This window comes from Panthera onca, chromosome E1 (genome assembly GCF_046562875.1).
Source record: "Panthera onca isolate mPanOnc1 chromosome E1, mPanOnc1 haplotype 2, whole genome shotgun sequence".
NCBI classification, from domain to species: Eukaryota; Metazoa; Chordata; class Mammalia; order Carnivora; family Felidae; genus Panthera; species Panthera onca.
The window spans coordinates 3,097,951-3,118,536 of record NC_138352.1 but is presented as its reverse complement, the minus strand read 5'-3'; the positions used below and the strand labels follow the sequence as shown (position 1 = coordinate 3,118,536).

Sequence of the window (20,586 nt, the reverse complement as noted above, 5' to 3'; positions counted from 1 at the left end):
TTCCTTGCAGGGATCTGAAGTTAGACAATGTCATGCTGGACTCAGAAGGGCATATCAAGATTGCTGACTTCGGGATGTGCAAAGAGCACATGATGGACGGAGTCACAACCAGGACCTTCTGTGGGACTCCCGATTACATTGCTCCAGAGGTAGGGACCCCGATTCCCCTTGTTTTCTAGACCAGACCTTTCAAATAGCAACTACAATCAATTCTCGCCGGGGCAGAGAATCATTAGTGAATCCCTAGGTCAGCGAGCACAAAACGGACTGAACTAAACTAGAGCAAATTAGAAAACAAGTACGAGAGCTCGCCACACGGTAAGGATATGTCTTGTTTCGTGGAGCCGTGTTGTGTGGTAAATGAAATAGATTTCTTACACGGTCACGGTCAAAACAATTTAAGCTACACTGTTGGGCAGAGAAAGGGGGATCTGGCTCGTAAAAATGTTCCGCCTGGGAAAACTGGGTCAGAAGGTGGTTCCGATGGTGGCTTTTTGGTAAAATCCAAGTGACTGGTTCTCTAAATGACACCCTGGAATTGATCATGAACATTTCCGCGCGGTCGTAAAGGGAGTGGTTCCAAGATGTGTGTTTGCAACAGTGGCCACGTTGCTTCATCTTTGTTACGATACATACTGAGTACCCTTCTTCCTATTGTGAATCTTCCTACACGCCAGCGACTGGGTGGGCTGTAACCCTGGGTCACTGTGTAGCCAACTTTCTGTCCCCACACACAGCCCTGTGGCTGCAACAGTTTCTTCCCAGCTGAGCTGCAGCATGACAGAAAGTAACAAAGTCAGGTCATCCTTCCCTCTAGCGGAGCTCTCGCGCTAGCTGTTGGCAGCTTGTGTGGCATTTATTTAACCTGTTGCCCCAAATGTTTATCTTAGAGGCAGTAGGTATCTTGAAAAAGACACGCGCGTAGGAATCAGCCCAGTGTGTGCTTCAGTCCTGACTCTTCTCTGCAGGCTGTGGGAACTCAGGCAAGTCACTTAAGCTCTCTGCAGCCCTGTTTCCACAGCGGCAAGTTAGAGATTCTACACCTGTATAATCGCTCTGAGGACAGAAATGCCAAATACGGTGTTCTGCACCCAATAGACCCTCGGTGGTAGCCAGGATTCCAAAAGGAAGCTAAATTTTTTTCCCTTTGTTAAGTAAGAGTTTGTTTGTTTGTTACATGCCCAGACAGTGTGGAGACATAGACTTAGAACATTTACTCAGAAACTTAAATTCTCAACCACAAAGGTGATATATTATCTTGATACATAACTTAGTGGGGTTTCCCCTCCCCCCACCAAAGAATTCATGCATCACGATCTCCAGGCATCACGTGAGCTTGAAGTGTCATATTTTTCAAACACGAAGAATGGGGAAGATCATACAGTAAAAATACAACTTCCTGATGCAGTGTTTATTCTGATACCTTCTGTGCCTGCTCCATTTAACACCCACCAGCTCCTACAAGAGTGTGGTGACAGGGAATGGCAGTGTTTTTGGAAGAAAGATGGTTTGAACTTCATCTCCATTAAGACCCAGTCTCTGCGATCAAACAAATAGCTTCCTGTGTTCAGTAACACCTCAGCCACCTGATATTCCCGGGGATGACAGCCTCCCACAGAGATGAACCACTCCAAACAATTGATGTTTGTTGTCCTTTTTTTTTTTTTTTCTAATGTTCTTCATTGTATTAGTTTCCTGTTGCTGCTACAAAGAATAGCCCTGCAGTTAGTGTATTAAAACAATACAAATTTATTATCTTAAGGCTCTGGGGGCCAGAAGTCTAGAATCAGTCTCACAGGGTCAAAGTCAAGTTGTTGGCAAGGCTAAGCTCCCTCCAGAAGCTCTGGGGTGGGGGTGGGGGGGGTAGTCCTGTTGCCTTGCCTTTTTCCAGTCTCTACGTGGCTACAGTCCATGGTGTAGTGTCTTTACTTACCATTTCTGTCTTTTATGACCCCAACCCCATAGCCTCCCTCTCCTAAGGACCATTGTGATTACGTGGGGCCCACCCAGATAACCCAGGTTTGTCCCTCTGTCTCAGGCTCCTTAATCACATCTGCAAAATTCCTTTTCCCAAGTAAAATTAACATATGCACAGATTCCGGATTCAGATGCACCCACCTTTGGGGAAGGGGACACGGCGCATCCCGCCACACTCATGATGGTGTCTCATCTAACTGTATTTGATAAACTCCCACTCTCCTCCTCCAAGTACACGTAAACATGCTTCTGTAACATATCTTGGTAGCTTTGGAGCTTTTTTTTTTTTTTTTTTCTTTTTTAACTTGTACTCATTTGTGTGTATGTTCAGTTCTGTGCACCGTGATCACGTGTATAGATTCAGTTCTCCAGCACCACAGTCAGGAGATGGTATGGTTCTGTCCCTTCCTAGGAGCCTTTTATAGCCACGCCCACCTCCTCCTGTCCCCATCCCCACCTCCCAGAAACCACTCACCAATTTTCCATCCCATAACTTTGTTATTTCAAGAATGTCACTGGAGGGAGTCGTACGGTATATAACCTTTGGAGATTGGCTTTTTCACCTGAGCCCTTTCTAGAACTGCCGTCATCATATTTGAGTGCACCTCAGCCACCTGGGCAGGTTGCTTAAGTATCCTGTGCCTCAGTTTCCCCACCTGTGAAGTGGGGATAATAATGTGGACCTCATGAGGTCATTGTCCGTAGCTCGGAGCGTTGTCTGGCGCGAGACAAGTTGGTCCTGCCGTGGTCATCGTTCACTTGACTCATCCGCCACATTGCACTGTGAACCCCTTACGGTCTTCTGCACAGCCTCCCTCGGTGGTCCTCACGGCATGTTTCGGATGAGGTGCCCGAGGCAGTGAGGGTCTGAGGCCACATTACTGAGAAGTGCGTGAACCAGGCTTCACCATCAGGCTCAAGCTGCCCGCCGGCCGTCGTACTGCCCACGTCGTTAAACCGCTGCTCTGATGCTGAGTGATTCGTGGGCTCAGCACTCCACACACGTACCGTGCCAAGCAGGGTGCCACTGGGGTAGCGTATCCCACGGGGCCCTGTCCTTGACATGCCTTACAGTGTGGAAAACGTGACCCTCACGCCAACAGACCCCAAAGTCCGTGTTTAGATCCTAGTTGGCTTTCGTTGAAAAATAAGCTGAACCATTTGGGGGACTCACTGCGCGGTAATCGTAGGTTGTCTTCCCTTTTGCCGGCATTTTCCCCCTCCGGGTCCAGGAATTCGGCATATTCAGCCATAGGAATAATCGCAGTGAAGACGAGGACCATCTAGGTTCACGGTTTCTGAATTTTGCTCAGAGGGTAATATAATTCTGTCCTCTGTGTAAATCTTTCTGTCAGGCAGACGTAAAAATAATTATCTTCAATGGCATTTCCCTTAATAGGCAAAGCAGAGGCTCAAATATTTATGACTGTTTGTTCAAAACCCTTGAAATGGATTAACATTGTGGCATCTCCTTAACCGGTGAAGATAAGCTAAGGCAGAAAATGTCACTAACAGACAGGACTTCTGGCATTGAGTTGGACACCCACGGAAGGGGCACTAATCAGAAAATGATTCCCGCACCTGACGTTACCGGTACTCTTGGCTTTGGCATAGAGAGGATTCTCTGGGGTGGGCGCGAGCCCCTGAGAAGGGCGCACAGAAGCACCATCCGGATTTAATCCCCCACCTGAAAGTGAAGTCCCGTTGCAGGGTCAGGACCCCCCGGCAGCTCAGAATCGGACTGTGAACACTAGCACTGCCCACTGTTTCCTGGAAGAAAGAGAGGCGGCAGGGAAAGGGCTGGCTTCTGCTGGCGGACCCCTGAGTACCCCATGTGGTACTGTGCCACGCGGAACCCTCGCTGTGGCAGGGGCAGCGACCCATGACATAGTGACTACTCTGTACCAGACCCTCCAGCACATCTTCTGTTTTGTCGAATTTTGTACATGAGCAGAGATGAAGTGACCCGCCCCAGGCCACACAGCAGCTGATAACAGGCAGAGGTAGGATTTGGACCTGAGACATTCTGACCCTAGAGCCCTGGTATTCTTTCCACCTGTGGCCCCACCTCCAGAGATCAGCGAAAACTCCCCTCGTCCGTCTGACCCGGAGTTGGGGACCGGAGTCACGGTTCTGTCTACCTGCGGTCAGTGACTCGGGGGGTGTATTCCTGCTATTACAGCTGGGCAGACCCCTGGGAAGCCAGGAGAGTGCCTGCTGAGTCCCGGGCAGGCTCAGCACAGAAAGGGGGCCAGCGAGGACCTGGGAGGGGCCTGGAGCTGGAGGCAGTTCGAAATGGGCCACGGCAACCCAGGAGAGACGTGGGGTGAGGGACGTGGGTGAGACGGCGTTCCCCTCGGCAAGAGCAGATGGCACCCCCCACGTGGCCAAGGGAACCAGAACAGTCTGTACGCACAGTAGCCGGCCTACAGCCCGCCGGCCACAAGCAGATGTGCAGACTCCTGTGAGGGTTGGGGGCTGGATGAGGTCAGGGAGCTGGAGACCCATCCTAGGGGAACGTGGCTTCTCCTTCCATCCCTATGGGAAGGCCAGCCCCGTACTGCCTATGACAGCCGCCAGAAGTCTGCACTTTTATGTAAAATTTGCCCAATTGTTCAAAGTTGGGTGTAAAACGTATTAAGAGAGGGGCAGTTAAGCGTTCGACTTCTGCTCAGGTCATGATCTCACGGTTCATGGGGTCAAGCCCCACATCAGGCTCTGCACTGAGCCTGCTTGGGATTCTCTCTCTCCCCCTCTCTCGCTGCCCCTCCCCGACTCGTGCTTTCTCTCTCTCAAAATAAATAAATAAACTTCAGAAAAGAAAAAAGTAAGAGCAATGGACAGAGGTAAGATTCAGCCAACGGGCCACCAGCTGTGACCTGTTCTGGAGGGGTTCAAGGGTCACATTTGGGGGAGCCACATTTTAGGAATGGGGGGAAAAAGACCAAGGGGCATCCAGAGAAGCGGAAGGACTAGGGAGCCATAGGGTCTTAGACACAAGGAAGGTAAGTGCTCACGAACTCAGAGGTGGCCAGGGACGGCAGAGGTCAGGGAGGTGGGGGTGGGAGGGGATCTGGCCACGGGGAGCCAGCCGTCCCTAAGAGCATGTGGTGATGATGCAGCAGAAGCCAGATGACGCTGAGTGGAGGGTGGGCGTCAGCCGCCAGGCTGGAACTTAGGGGAACGTATGATAAATGATCAGGGGGATGGTGGATAGACGGTCACTCCCAGGGAAGCGAGGTGAAGGAGGCATCAGTAAGGCTGAGCATGTTTCTAGAGCAGAGGGAACATGCTCAGAGCGAGGAAGAATGAAGATAGAGGGTATGTGTGTGTGGAAGGGGGCTGGGGGGGTGGGGAGAGAGCATCCCACAGGTCAGGAGGGAATGGGACAAGGAAGCAGGAGGAAGGAAGAACGTGGAAGTCATCCTCACCGGAAGGGGTAGGCAGGGACCTGGGGGCAGGAGGTGCCCTGCTCCACTCCGTGGGGACAGCCGGTGACCCACACACACGCAGTAACTGCCCGGCAAGACACAGTTCTCTGGGTGCAGGGGAACAGAGATTGCTGCAGGCTGGGGCCCATCCGGGGCCAGTCACCTGCACAAGCCACCTGAAGTGACCGAGCAGGCAGTGGGAACAGGTGAGTGAGGCCAGAGAACAGTGTCTGTCAGAACAGGAGAGTGGGGACGAGGTTCAGTTGGGGGTGGGGGGTGGAGGAGAGTGACAGAAGGGCAGGACGCTGCCACGGGGTCTGAGGAGGGGGGTTCGTCTCTGAATTAGACCTCTTGAAGAAGCCGAGGTCCTCACGGTGGCCCGAGATCCTTGTTTTCTGCGCCCCTTCCCTCTCTAACATCATCTCTCACCTCACCCTCCACCCCTCACCCCTATCTCCCCAGACCAGCTGTACTGGCTTCCTTTCCGCTCCCCAAATTCGCCAGACCCTTCCAAGAGCTTTCGCTCTTCTCGTTCCCTCTACCTGGCATATCCTTCCCCCTTCCGCGTGGCTTCCTCCTGCCCCTCAGCTCAGATGTCACCTGCAGGAGGCCGTCTTTCCTGGTGACTCTGTTTAAACCTGCAGACCTCCGGCCCCCATTCAGCACTCTTGCCCGCCTCCCTGCTCTCCTTCCATGGTATTCATCACCCTCGGATACACCCTGTCGGGACTTGTGTGTGTGTGTGTGTGTGTGTGTGTGTGTGTGTGTGTGTCTGTCTGTCTAGCCCAGCCCGCCCGGCCCCCCGTAGAATCGCTGTGTTTTGTTTGCTGCGGAGCCCCTAGCCCCGGGGTCTGGAGCAGTACCTGGTGGGTGGAGTGTATCTGGGAAAAGCAGGTGCAGCATGCCACGTCCCTGCTGTGGAGGAGGGGCTCGGCCACAGAGCAGAGCTGAGGCTGTGGCACTGAGAGGTCAGGAACTCCGTGGCAGGTCATTAGGCGATCCCCAAGGCTGCCAGCAGGTGAATCCCAAGGTGATTCCCAAGAGCTGATGCTGGTGGCACGAGATGGGCTGCAAGGGACAGCCACGTGCCTCACGTCCTCGACCCACGAGAGCTGGTGCACTGGGGACCCCCAAGTGTCCAAAATGGTGGGCCATCAGCCTGGGTCCCCCAGACGGCCCAAAGTGCCAGAATATCAACGCCCCAGGAGACACGTCCTGGCCTTTGGGGAAAGAGTTGTAGATTAGGATGGAGATGAAAACGGGTCTGATGGTTAAATGAGAAAAGAACTGACGAGGTGCACGCAGCCAGGCAGTAAATTAGGCCTTGCGCAGCTGAGAAGAAAGGGGGGCAGTGAGAGACGGAGAGCAGCCAGTCGGCACCAGCCGGGGCGCCTCCAGGATCGGCGCCTCCGAGCCCGGCCCCACACCACACCGGCGAGCCGAGAAGTGCTTCATTAAAGGAGAATGATAAGCCGAAGGGTGGCTTGCTTGCTTTCGGGGGCTAGTGCCCCCTCTGTGCAAGGTCATGGTCCGATGCCTCCGGCTTTGCAGAAGAACATGAAGCAGCCGCCTTCCCCAAGAAATATTTAAAGAGCCAAGACCAGGCTTTCCCTTGGGTGGTTCTTCTTAAATTGTGTGACTGTCCTCAGATCCTTTCCAGGAATTATGCTGGTTATATTGTCTCACGTATGTTATCATCTGCCTGCAGCTCTCTTAGTTCACCTGGCCTCAGGGTTTTATCAGCGTAGCCCTGTTCTCCGGAGCACTTGGCCCCCTCTGTGACATTGTGGTCCCCGAGGCCTCTGCGGGCCCCATCCTTCTTCCCGACTCCCTTCCGGTTCTTCCTCGAGATAAGCCAGCTTCTCGTGGGTTAGCTAGACCCAAGGCAGAGCACCTCGCTGATTCTGTCTTCTATTTAAGTCAGCTCTACGAGGTTGGTGTCAGTGGCTCTGTTTTCCAGATGACGAGCCCAAGGTGCAACGAGATGCGGTCATTTTTTCCCACGGCCCCAATTCAGGGCAGACCTGGGCTCGAACCCAGGGCCGGTCTGCTGCCCCTCATAGTGGCTGTTCTCCCCGGAGAAGGGGACTGCAGAGGTGGGCTCAGCTGTACCCCGCGAGTGCCTCCCTCCATCACTGCAAAGAAGCTGCCCTCAGTCCCCAGACTTGTTTGCAGAGCCCTCATGGGGTTCCCCATGTGCTGTGGCTGCATTCATTGGCCTTTCATTCGGGGATCTGTTAAAATCCTGTAAAAACAGGGGCGCCTGGGTGGCTCAGTCGGGTAAGCATCCGACTTCAGCTCAGGTCACGATCTCACGGTTTGTGGGTTCGAGCCCTGTGTCAGGCTGTGTGCTGACAGCTCAGAGTCTGGAGCCTGCTTCGGATTCTGTGCCTCCCTCTCTCTCTGCCCCTCCCCCGCTCATGCTCTGCCCCTCTCTCTCTCTCTCTCTCAAAAATAAACATTAAAAAAAAATTTTTTTAATAAAAATAAATAAATAAGTCCCGTAAAAATGGGTCAGAGATTTCTGACATCTTATTTCACCTCTTACTTTGCAATGGAGGGGGGGCGTATCTTGAGAGTGATGACCGACACCGACTCATTCCCTCCTACGTACTACGTGCTTATGTCTGTTGTCCTGCTGAAACCTTACACTAGGCCTCTGAGGCGAGTGGTGTTACCCCAGTTTTACAGACAAGGGACAGGAGACACGGAGAGGACAGGTGACCTGCCCAGGCCTCATAGATAGCAAGTGGCAGGGCAGGGACCCTGGGCCATCAAGGGCGGATCGGCTGCCCTAATGCCATCAGTGGCCAGGTTCCGCCCTCAGTCTGTCGCTTACTGCCCTGTTACCAAACGCCTCTAGAAAGACCACCAGACTGTGAGACCTCTCCATTCTCGGGAGTCTTTTATTCCAACTAATACAACTCCCACGGGCACAGGATTGATTCCTAATTCCTAGGTCATTCCTTTACTGCACAAGTAGTTATTTTGTTCAGATACACAGTGAACATTTGGAACAGCTCCCTGTTCAGCAGAGAAGGCCTGAGGTAGGGAGGGTCCCACGTGGGCACCAGGCTCTGGATCTTGTCTGATTCCCCAGCACCAGCCACCCCCGTCCACCGCCCTGAGAGAGACCGGTGACGGGTGCCGTGACTGAGTTTGAGAAGCACTTGGAGGGGGACTAGCAGGCAGGTGACAATACATTTGATTCTGGACTGATTCCTTTTTACTGTGTTTTGGCCCCATGCAGACCGTCCACCCCTGAGGGGAAGCTTCCTATTTGATTTCAGGTGGCTTTTTCTGCAACATTGTATAGTGAACTCTCGCTGCAGTTCTGCTCTTTTAAGAACATGGGGTGACATCTGTGAAATGGGGATCATCACAGTATCACCCTCAGAGTATGACTTCGAAGATTACGTGAGTTTTGCCCTGGCTGCCTCAGCAGAAGCCCCCATACATTTTTTTGGTCTGTTATTTGACAGTTGTTTCAATTATCCGTTGCTGTGTAACTGCCCCCAAACTTCATGGCTTAGAACAACAACCACGTGAATGCTGTGACTCTGTGGGTCAGAACCTCAGGCAGGACTCGGCAGGCCTGACTCCTCACTGCTTCTGGGGGCATTGGCTACCATTGGCTCTGTGGCCCTGGAGAATCCGAGATGTCCTTGGGTTGTTGGCCATTGGCCAAAGCCCCATGGGTTCTCCTCTGTGTCGTCTGTCTTTCCATGAGATCTGTCACCATTGAGTAGTTTATCCAGAGCTTCTCAGCATGGTGGCTGGTTCCCAAGAGGGCAAAAACAGAAGCCATAAGTCCCCTTAAGCAGCACCTGGAGCTTAACTGTGTCCCTTCAACCACATCCTGTAAGTCAAAGCAAGGCCCAGAGCACGCCCAGATTCTAAGGGAGGTGCTATAAATTCTGTCTGTTGGTGGGAGGGGTGGCATTGTCACCCTAAGGGGGGATGGGAGGGGTCACTGTGGCTTTTGGAGGCAGCTGGTTTTGAGCTCTGTGTTGCCCAGTGGAAGTTCCTCAATACAGCACGTGGAAAGGATGTCTCTCAAAGGTGCTGAGGGACCCAGGGGTCCCTGCCCTGTGTTTTAGAGCTGAGATCAGCAGACTTCTTCTGCTAAGGGCTAGAGGATAAATGTTTCAGGCTTTGAGCTTTCCAAGAGGCAGAATTGAGCTGTTCTTGCCAAAAGGCTGGTAGTCTTTTTTTTTTTTTTTTTTTTTTTACATTTTTTTCATTTTGCATGTGTTCACAGGCAGGTCGTACACAAACGGGAGCAGGCTGGAGTTGGCCCGCAGGCTGGAGGTTGCCACCTCCGACTTTAGAGGGTTCTCCCTTGGCCCTCCTCCAGCCTTAGCACTCTGCATAGGGTTAGAGGTGCTGTAGGGCTTGGGGGACATGCCCCTGGGGACCTGGGAACTCCCTTCCATGACCTACACGGGCCTCTCTCTAAGATCCATTTTTCCTAGGGACACTGCCCTGACTCCTGTATACGATGGAGAGGCCAGTGGTGGCTGTATACAGGGGACAGTAGGACAGAGCTAGGACGTGCAGGTCAGGGTGCACAGGGTCCTCATAGATGTGACAAAGGACTAAGAAGAGAAGTGGGTGGAATCTAAGGGGTCCATCCTGCCCCCCAGGCAGTTGAGAAGCATTATGGACCAACTTCTATCCCCACAAAACCCAGGCTGCTCCCTAACCCCCCATGTGACTGTATGCAGAGATATAGGGCCTTTAAGAATGTATTAAGGTTAAATGAGGTCCTTCAGAGTGGGGCCCTGAGCTGATAGGACCGATGTCCTTACAGAAAGACCAGGAGACAGCAGAAGCGCACCCTCACAGAGGAAAGGCTGGGTGAGACACCTGGAGGAGGAGGCTGGCTGTAGCCAAAGAGAGAAGGTTCCATGAGAGAGCAACTGTGCCAGCAGGCACCTTGGTCTTGGATGTCCAGCCTGCAGACCTATGAGAAAACGAATGTGATTTAAGGCAGTCAGTCTCTGGTATTCTGTTCCGGCAGCCTGAGCTGACCGATACAGGAAGGCCTGTTGGTCAAGGTGGTAGGAGAGAACATGTAACCATTGGTTTGTAACGTGTATTCAGACACTTGTTCAGTATGTGGGCCTCAGTCACTCTTGTCCCAGTGTCCCCTGGCATCCCCCAAATGTTAGAGGTGGACCCATCCTGGGCCAGTATGGAGTCCTGCATTTAGGCCAGGGAAAGCATGTCGTAAACCAAGACGTATTTTATATAGTCACGGTCAACGTCATCGTCTCTCTTACGACGCAAAACAGGCAGGAGGAATGAATGAAGGTCTCAAGGTCAAAGGCAGTGTCTCAGATGACCTTGTCCCATTCCCAGCTCCTGCTTGCAGAGGAGAGCGGGAACACAAGAGCCAGGCTGAGTCCGGGCTCTGCTGTGTTCCCACTGTGTGTCACTGCACCGGAGCTTGCTTGTGCCTCAACTTCCCCAGGGGTAAACAGTAGTGCCCGGCACAGTGTGGCCTAAGGACTGTGCTCGGGGGTAGCTCTGATTCCAGTTTGGCCTCTATTAGAGTTAGTATCAGGATGTATCTCGCTGTTGAGAAGGTTCTTGAAAACATCAGGTTGGGAGGAGAGTGTCTAAAGAGGTGTTTGATTTCTTCGGTGTAACAAGGGATTATAGACATTGTGCTAAAGAGGTCAGGTGACCAAGTCAATTAGGCGGATGTGTTCCCAGACTCGTTTCATTGTCACCGCGCTGATTTCTTCTGTGACCAGCCCGTGTTACCAAGGAGCTAGAGAGAGATTAGCCCAAGCAGGAGATTAGCGTTTCCTGGGAAGAATCACAAAGACTTGAAGCGGGAACACTTTCCCACATGTAATTAATTCAGCATGAATGCCTACCTCAAGGGTCACAGATCACCTGCCACAACTCAGTAGCACACATCCCAGAGGGAAAGAAATGCCAGGTGCAGGGGTATTTTTTTGCAGCCTGGAAAGGCGGGCACTTCATTCACAATTTTACTTGTGGCTCCCTCAGAATCGGCCCAGCCACTTTGGAAGACCGTCCCGCAGTTTCTGACAAAGCTAAACATAGTCTTTACCATACAATCCATCAGTCATGCACCTTATACAAACTTCTGCGTAACTTATGTCTGCACAAAGCCTGCACACGGAGGTTTGCAACCACTTTATCCACAATTGCCAAAACCTAGAGGCAACCAAGGTGCCCCTCAGCAGGTGAACGGCTAACTAAACCGTGATGCAGCTGCATAATGGAATATTATCCAGCCCTAAAAAGAAATGAACTGTCAAGCCGTGAAAAGACCTGGAGGAACCTTAAGTCAGTATCGCTACGTGAAAGAAGCCGATCTGAAAAGCGTGCACGCTGTATGATTCTGCCTCTGTGACATAGTGGAAAAGGCAGAGCTATGGAGACAATATAAAAGACGAGTGGTGGCCATGGGTTAGTGGAGAAGGAGGCAGAACAGATGGGCAGTGAAATTGTGTGCAATACGACAGTGGCCAATACATGTTACGATCCGTTTTCAAAAACCCGTGGAATGCACAATGCCAAGAGTGAACCCCAGCTAAACTCTGGATGAGGATAATGCGACAATGTAGTTTATCCGTTGTAACAAACATACCACTCTGGTGAGGGCTATTCATGGGGGGGGGGGGGGGGAAGACTGCACGTGTGTGGATGGAGTATATGGGAACCCTGTACAGTCTGCTCAGTTTTGCCGTGACCCTAAAACTTTTTTAAAAAATGTATTAATGGGGGCACCTGGGTGGCTTAGTCTGTTAAACATCCAACTCTTGATTTTGGCTCAGGTCATGATCTCATGGTTCGTGAGTTCGGACCCTGCGTCGGGCTCTGTGCTGACAGTGCAGAGCCTGCTTGGGATTCTCTCTCTCTCTCCCTCTCTCTTTATCCTACCCCCACGCTTGCTTGTTCTCTCTCTCTCTTTCTCTCAAAAACAAATAAACATTAAAAATATAATTTAAAACCTTTAATGCTTATTTATTTTTGAGAGAGAGAGCACGAGCAGGGGAGGGTCAGAGGAGGGAGACACAGAATCTGAAGCAGGCTCCAGGCTCTGAGCTGTCAGCACGGAGCCCGACACAAGGCTCAAACTCACAAACCATAAGATCATGACCTGAGCCAAAGTTGGATGCCTAACCGACTGAGCCACCCAGACACCCCATTAATTTTAAAACTTTAAAAATTTTTATTAATTAATGGGGCACCTGGGTGGCTCAGTCGGTTAAACGTCCGACTTCAGCTCAGGTTATGATCTCACAGTCCGTGAGTTCGAGCCCCGCATTGGGCTCTGTGCTGACAGCTCAGAGCCTGGAGCCTGCTTCAGATTCTGTGACTCCTTCTCTCGCTCTGCCCCTCCACCTCTCACGCTCTGTCTCTCTCTCAAAAATAAATAAACATTAAAAAAAAAATTTTTTTTTAATTTTATTAATTAAAAGATATATAGCTTCTGGTCTTTCTCTGCTAAATGAAAGTCAGGGATAGACCTGGAAAGGAGGTCTGTAATCACCAGGCTTGGTCTCCCTCCAGGCTTTGCTTCTCCCTCCGTCCCTCTTTCCTTCCTTCCTTCCTTCCTTCCTTCCTCCCTTCCTCCCTTCCTCCCTTCCTCCCTTCCTCCCTTCCTCCCTTTTGTAGGAGATGCTCTTTAAAGCCAGTGTTAATCGTTACAAAGCATTTTAGTGCCAGGTGTTCCTCTTAGGACCTTTTGGGGGAGCAGGACTTCAGTTGTCCTGCTGTTCACTCTCTGTTCCCATAAAGTGAGCCATCAGGGATGGAGAAGAGGTGGGTACTATGAATAGATTGTAAAGCACCTTTGTTGTCATTCGAGAAGTCATTTTCTGTTCTCTCCAATCCTAGATGGAGCCTCAGTTTCTGTCTAAATAGACAGTATATGCTTTAGACTCCAGACATGCCATTTTCATCTTGTGGCAATTCTCTTTATACTTATATAATGCATTTTGTCCAAATATTTCAAACATAGCAGGTATTTGTCACGCGATGTGCTAAGATCCCTGATATAAGGTATTACATTTTAGTGTTACTTACCCATTTTCGTGTCTGTGTCTCCCTAGTTCGAGTCCCAATCCCTGTGCCCAGCAGCGCCCAGTCCAAAGAAACGTGCAATTAGCCATAAACAGCGTGAGTGAGGGAAGGAGGAAGTGGGGAGGGTCTGTGAATGAGAAAAAGAGAAACCTAAAGTTTTGCTGCCCTGGTAAAAATTAATTTAATTGCACGAGAAGGGGCTTTTAAAATCTGTTTTATTTGTTTATGTACCCCATGCCTAGAGCAGTGTCCGGCACATAGGAAGCTAATATTTGCAGATAGAGTGAATGGAAGGTTCGGTGTTGATGAGAATTGCCAGGTGCCAGCAATCATTTCGGGGTGTTTAATGCATAGTACGCATATAATCTCTGACAGCAGAATGTTTCCTTTGTCCTCCTGTGAGCCGGGTTCCGTTTATTGCCTTGATTTCATTTTCGCCTGCCTGCCATACCCGGGAGCCGTTTCTTATTTCCGATGTTAAGGCATTATGGAGCCATATAATACATTCAACTCACCTGCAGTAAACACAGTCTATTATACAAAAGGCCGTTTTATCCCCTACCGCGTTCTGACCCGGTAGGTGCCCGATTTCCAATATCACAGCTGAGGCAATGGAAACTCAGAGAGGCTAAGCAACTTGTTCAAGGTCACACAGCTCCCACATGGCAGAGCTGGTCCCCAGAAGTCAGGTTCAGAGCGTTCTCCTCACGGTGTGCTTCCTGTGCAGTGGCTGTTGGCAGTCTGGGCTTGGACGTGCCTCCCAGAAGGTGTTTGACTGGGAAGCCTCTTGGCTGGTGGTGGGGGGCAGGGGCGGGGAATGGCTGCCTCACCCTCACTCACCATGAAGCTTTTCTGTTTCTCATGCTCTGGCCCAAGCTTGGTGCTGTAGGAAGGGGACACAGTCAGGAGACAGTGTCGCTAACCAGCCCAGTGACCTTCAAGCAAGCCACTTAGCTACTCTGAACCTCAGGTTCCTTTTCAGAACCCTGAGGACACTTTTGCAAAGCACCTCAAAGGCTCCCTGCAGCCTTAGCAACCCAGCACTCCTACAGGCACTTTGGATTTTGCGCTTAAAAGGTCAGTGGTGCCCACAGTTTGGGCTTGGATTAGATCGACTTGTTTCTCCAGCACAAGCTTCCAGGGTGGTTTCGTGATGCTGGGCGGGGTCCCATTGCGCAGGAGGGCAGCCCGGCCCCTGCTGGGGAGGCCTCTAGGGGTTGAGTGGGGGCAGAGAAGCAGTCTCAGCAAGATGTGGCCAAGGCTCCAGGAGAGGCGTGGCCTGGGTCTGTGGGCCCCAGAGGAGGGAGTGGAGGAGACACTTCGGGAACTCACGGTCCCAGCTGTCAGGACAGAACACCCAGAAGACACTCCAGCTGATCTTTTTTCCCCCGACTGTTTTGACACATTGCTGTTTTCCACCATGTACATAAAGAGGGCCTCTTGTGTTCCATGATCTGCCCTTGGGAACTTACGATGTTTTTCGAGACAACCATAATTTTTTCATCAAAATATTTTTAGGGGTGCCTGAGTGGCTCAGTCAGTCGGGTGTCCAACTTTGGCTCAGGTCATGATCTCACAGTTTGGGAGTTCAGTCCCCACATCAGGCTCTGTATTGACAGCTCAGAGCCTGGACCCTGCTTTGGACTCTGTGTCTCCCTCCCTCTTTCTCTCCCCCACTCATGCACGCGCGCGCGCTCTCTCTCTCTCTCAAATAAATAAATATTTAAAAAATTAAAATATTTTTATTTTTTTAACGTTTGTTTATTTATTTTGAGAGAGAGAGCATACAAGGCAAGGGAGGGGCAGAGAGAGAGGGAGAGAGAGAATCCCAAGCGGGCTCTTTGCTCTCATTGCAGAGCCTGACACGGGGCTCCACCCCACAAACCGTGAGATCGTGATCTGAGCCAAAACCAAGAGACACTCAATGAACGTAGCCACCCAGACACCCCTGAAATATTTTTATTTTTTAATAAGAGGAAGAGATATTTTTTGTTGCCCTGAGGCGGTAAAAGGCCTCAAGCATGTTTTATGCATAAAGGCCAGTGCTATTTTATAATGGCAGCCTGGAGAGAGCCTTCTGTGGTCAGGCCGCTCGCTGATCAGAGCAGGTTCGGGAGGGTTGGCGAGTAAACACGGTGTGAAAATGAGGAGTTGAGTCCAGTCAGGGTACAATCAGGAACAGGAGAGTGACTCTTCACACACATGGCGATCTCATGGGTCCCGTTAAGACCAGGCCTCCAGGGCTAGAGTTCCTGAGCCAAATGGCCATCTTGGCAGCTGTGATCCTGTTCAGCATTTGAACCCCTTTTTGGGTCAGTTCCCACCATAGCCGTCTAGGGAACCACACTGGGTCATGGGCTGCTCTTCAGTTTGGAAAAAAGGTCAGACGTGTGGATGCCGAGTCTGGAGAACCAGAGTTCAAATCCTGGCGATGCGGCTTACTTGCTGTGTATCTATCCTTGGGCAAGCTCCTTAACCTCACTTCCTCACCTTTGAAATGGTGAGGAAAAGTCTCCTAAAAGTCTCACAAGGGCTAAACGCGCCAACGGGCTAAAGAGCCTGGCGCACAGCGAGTACCACGATGGTGACGTTGCCTACAGTCTTGGTTGCTATCACCAGCAGCGTCGGGAACCTCACCATGCTGCCCCCCCAAAAGCTTCTGAAGCACCCCCCTCCTCTTTGAGAGGCCTTTGAGTACGCAGCCCTGGCAGAGGGTGGAAGGTGGGTGGTTTCCGAGCAATGTCCTTCCAGCAACTGTGGCCTTTGGCCTGGTCAGAGATGAGAAGCCACCCCCCCCCCCCACCGCCATCCCCCTCATTCCTGGTCCTGTGCCCGGCCTGGAAGAAAGATCATTCATATCTTACTTTTACAAGACAGGCAGCCGTTTGAAACATCCTGACATCTCCCCCAGGCAATTGGCTCATGTAAGTGTAAGGAAAATGATCGTAATGACAAATAGCAGTAAAGCTGAATGACAGTGGCCCTGTTGGGGGTCTGTCGTTGAAGCTAAAGGCCACCCTCCATGTGCCAAAGGGAGATCTGCCAAGTCAGCCTCTCTTTTGTGAGGTTCTCTGCTGTGGGAACCAAATTGCCATCTCAGCCCCCCCCCACTCCCCCACCCCCCTGCAGGGCTTGGCCACAAGCCTCCATTGGCCCACACATCCCAGAGACACCTGCTCCCATCCGCAGTGGGGACAGAAACAAGAGAGCCTCACCATCCATTCTGTGTTCTCTGAGCCTGGTGCTCAACCCAAAGCTGACTCCCTGGGCCAATAAGAGCCCAGGAACTAGAGTGGGTTGTAGGAGCCTGTGAGGGGGTGTAGACCAGCATCATCCAGTAGAAATAAAATGCAAAAAAAAAGAAATAAAATGCAAGCCAAACTGCATGTAGCAGCCAGATTCTTGTTTTGTTTTTTCTAAAGATAGATAGATAGATAGATAGATAGATAGATAGATAAATGGATGGATGGATAGATAGATAGATAGATGTAAGTAAGTAAGCTCTACACCCAATATGGGGCTCAAACTCACGACCCCAAGATCAAGAGGCCCATGCTCTACTGACTGAGCCAGCCAGGCGCCCCCTAGCATCCGCAGTTTTAAAAGTGAAAAAAGAAGCAGGTGAAATTAAGTCTGGCATATTTTATTTAACCCAATATCTCCAAAATACTAATGAGATATTTTACGGTTTTGGTCCCAAGTATTCAGAATCTGGTGTGTATTTTACACCTAGAGCACCCGAGTTTGCACTAAGCCACTGAATGCTCAGGAGCCACTGTGGCTCGTGGCTACTGTACCACACAGCACAGGTGTAGACAGCTCACAGGCAGGGCAGCCAACATCCTACATCATGTGTATCTAAATGTTTATCTCCAAATGGGGCTCCCTAACACCATTTCCCTTTGGCAGTGAGATTTTGGATAATCGGAGGTATTTATTAATAGCAGCTCATCATTGAGGGGAAAAGCATGTTTCATTCTACAAATGAATTTGCAGGGCGCCTGGGTGGCTCAGTCGGTTAAGCGTCCGACTTCGGCTCAGGTCACGATCTCGCGGTCCGTGAGTTCGAGCCCCGCATCGGGCTCTGTGCTGACAGCTCGGAGCCTGGAGCCTGCTTCAGATTCTGCGTCTCCCTCTCTCTCTGCCCCTCCCCTGCTTATTCTCTCTCTCCCTCTCCCTCCTCCCTCCTCCCTCCCTCCTCCCTCCTCCCTCCCTCCCTCTCCCTCCCTCTCTCTCCCTCTCTCTCCCTCTCTCTCCCTCTCTCTCTCTCTCTCTCAAAAATATTAAAAAAAAAAAAAAACCTTAAAAAAATAAAATAAAAATGAATTTGCGATGGTAAGGTTGCACCACTGTACCTTGTAACTTAGCTCTCCGGACCTTCCCGTCTCATCGAGCGCACAAGTCAGGGCTGATAACACTGTGAGCTGCCCCGAGAAGAATTCCCGCTGAGTTCGAAATCCCAGCCTGTTATTACAGCTGAAGGCACTGCAGTATTCAGCATGACTTTGTCATCTTGGCCCCAGTTGCGGAGCTGGCGGGCTCCAGAGACTGCCAAGTGCCATCGCCGAGAAAAACGAGCCACTGGCACTTGACGTTCTGCTTTGGTAAGCCTTGGAGGAAGGAGAGGGTGTTATCAGCAGGAGTCATGAGAGTTTAATGCTGTGGAAACAGAAAATAAAAAGCAAGTGGAACCAAAGTTGATAATAAGAGTCAAGAAACAAAACAAAACAAAACAAAACCCTTCAGGGGCCTGGCTTTCAGAATTTGTGAATCATTCTGGCCAAAAACAGGGTTTCCGTACCCGTGACCTCTGACAGCTTTCCAAACTCAGGTGGCATTTGGTGCCACCCAGGAGAGGAGTCTGGTTGGTCACATTGCTCAGATATTTGTAGACGAGAGGATATGAAATACGCCGTGACCTCCCTCACTCAGCCCCCACCATTCTGCAGCTTGATTAATTCCCACAGCAACACGGTGCCTCCGCTCTGCCTGTGTTAGAAACAGAGTAACTAAAACACTGATTCATGAAAATAGATTTCCGGGACTGGTTTTCATACAGTTGCAAGAACAAATTTTATTCAAGTGCTTTTGAAATGTTAGAGGTACAGCTACTAAAACCGGTGATTTTAAACCTCTTTAATCCTTGAAGCCCTTTGATTAATATTTTATGTGGTCTCAGTATGCGTGATTACATATATTTGAAAGCCATAAGCTGTATTTTTAAAACAAAATGTCAATATTCAGGGCACCACTTACGAACTGATTGGCTTTGGGCAGGTCTCTTAAACTTTTGGCCACATCAGCTTTCTCACCTATAAAACGGGAAGAATATCATTTCTGCCGCATTGGGTTCGCCAGAGTGTTCCTAGAGCATCTGATACATAGGAGGTGCTTAGCAAATGTATGTCTTTGCTCTCCCAAAGAGCATTTCTCTTGTTGTTCTACTTGGTCAAGACAAGCGTTGATCCAGTTATTTCCTGTCTTGGAACCAGAATGACAGGCGTCAATGTCCGTCATCAGGTAACGCGTAGCAGCTCATTTTAGTAGGGCTTTTTATACCCTGTATGCGTGCAATTTCCAAGTTTTCAAAAAAGAACAAACGGAGTTTAAAAAAGAAAAGAAGGCCCCCTCATAGGTTCCTCTGGTTATCATTTTCTTGTCAAGGAAATGAGCTCTAAAGCTGCCAGATCCAAGCGTGTATCCCGCGGTTGCCGCCCACACTGAGGCAAGCCACAAGAGCTTGTATTTCTCGTTCTACAGGGAGAAATATTGGTAATACATTAAAGACATAGAGAGGAAGAAACACACAGAAGGTTTATGTCCCAGGACATTTCATTAGACATCATGGGCCATTAAAAAAAATATCCTGGAACGTTTCAAAGGCAAATGCATATGCAAAATGGCAGAATGGTCTTGCTGAGTACCTGTTGGGACGTCTTCACCTGGAATCCTGGGGCGTGATCCATGGTGGAGGGAGGGGGCAGGGATTGTGTGCCTTAGGCAACTATACCAGTGTTTTAATAGCCTGTGAACTAGAAATTCAAATCAGTGTTACCCTCTTCCATGAGGGCAGGTCGCGGGATTATTCTCGTACTTCTGAGAGCCACAAAGATGGAGGGAGCAGTCGGGGGACAGGTCTCTGCAAGCTATCACCCCGCTCCTCACCAGCTGCCTGCATTTTGGGCATCTCATTTCATCTACTCTGATCCTTTTCCACTTATCTTGCTTAAGTATTTAAAACAAATCTGGGGCGCCTGGGTGGCTCAGTGGGTTGAGCGTCCGACTTCGGCTCAGGTCATGATCTCACACTCTGTGAGTTCGAGCCCCCCTTCAGGCTCTGTACTGACAGCTCAGAGCCTGGAACCTGCTTCGGATTCTGTGTCTCCCTCTCTCTCTGCCCCTGCCCCGCTCGTGCTCTGTGTCTGTCTGTCTGTCTGTCTGTCTCTCTCTCTCTCTCTCTCTCTCTCTCTCTGTCAAAAATAAATAAACATTAAAAAATTAAAAAGTAAAACAAATCTAAGATATCATGTCATTTCACCCATAAATACTTCATCTCTCGTGCATTTCACTCATAAATACACACATTTCTAACCAAAAAGGACACTTCTTTTGAGTTAATCTTTTTAAAAAAATGTTTATTTAAATCCAAGTTAGTTCATGTAGAGCGTAATAATGGTTTCAGGAGTAAAATTTAGTAATTCATCACTTACATGCAACACCCTGTCATCCCAACAAGTGCCCTTATTAATGCCTGTGACCCTACCCACCTCCCCTCCAGCAACCCTCAGGGTTTTTTTTCTCCGTATTTAAGAATCTCTTATAATTTGGCTCCCTCTCTTGTTTTATTTTTATTTATCTTATTTTTATCTTTTATTTTCCTTGTTTTTATCTTATTTTTCCTTACCTCCTCCTATGTTCATCTGTTTCTTTTTTTGTTTTAACGGGTATCCATTTTTGAGAGAGAGAAACAGAGCATGGGTGGGGGAGGGGCAGAGAGAGAGGGAGACACAGAATCCGAAGCAGGCTCCAGGCTCCGAGCTGTCAGCACAGAGCCCGATGTGAGGTTTCAACCCAGGAACCATGAGATCATGACCTGAGCCGAAGTCAG

General features: G+C 50.2%; 1 protein-coding gene and 1 long non-coding RNA gene across 4 annotated transcripts in view; one reads left to right on the top strand and one right to left on the bottom strand.

Moving 5' to 3' along the window:
• Positions 1–20,586, top strand: part of PRKCA (protein kinase C alpha) — a 398,747-nt gene that overhangs the window by 346,994 nt on the left and 31,167 nt on the right. For both annotated transcript variants that reach the window (XR_013552221.2, XM_078438248.2), the window contains exon 13: positions 11–149. Coding sequence is in view for 1 of the 2 variants with exons in the window: in XM_078438248.2 (XP_078294374.1) it covers positions 11–149 (139 nt within the window). In the remaining variant the exon portion in view is untranslated. The remainder of the gene's footprint in view (positions 1–10; positions 150–20,586) is intronic.
• Positions 7,032–20,035, bottom strand: LOC144614418 (uncharacterized). Of its 2 annotated transcripts, none has more exons than XR_013552224.2 (3): positions 17,834–20,035; positions 13,482–13,605; positions 7,032–10,374 (listed from the first exon to the last, which is right to left on the bottom strand). It is a non-coding gene; the product is annotated as an uncharacterized LOC144614418 (long non-coding RNA). The 2 variants fall into 2 exon arrangements; XR_013552225.2 differs by lacking the exon at positions 7,032–10,374 and adding an exon at positions 13,064–13,311.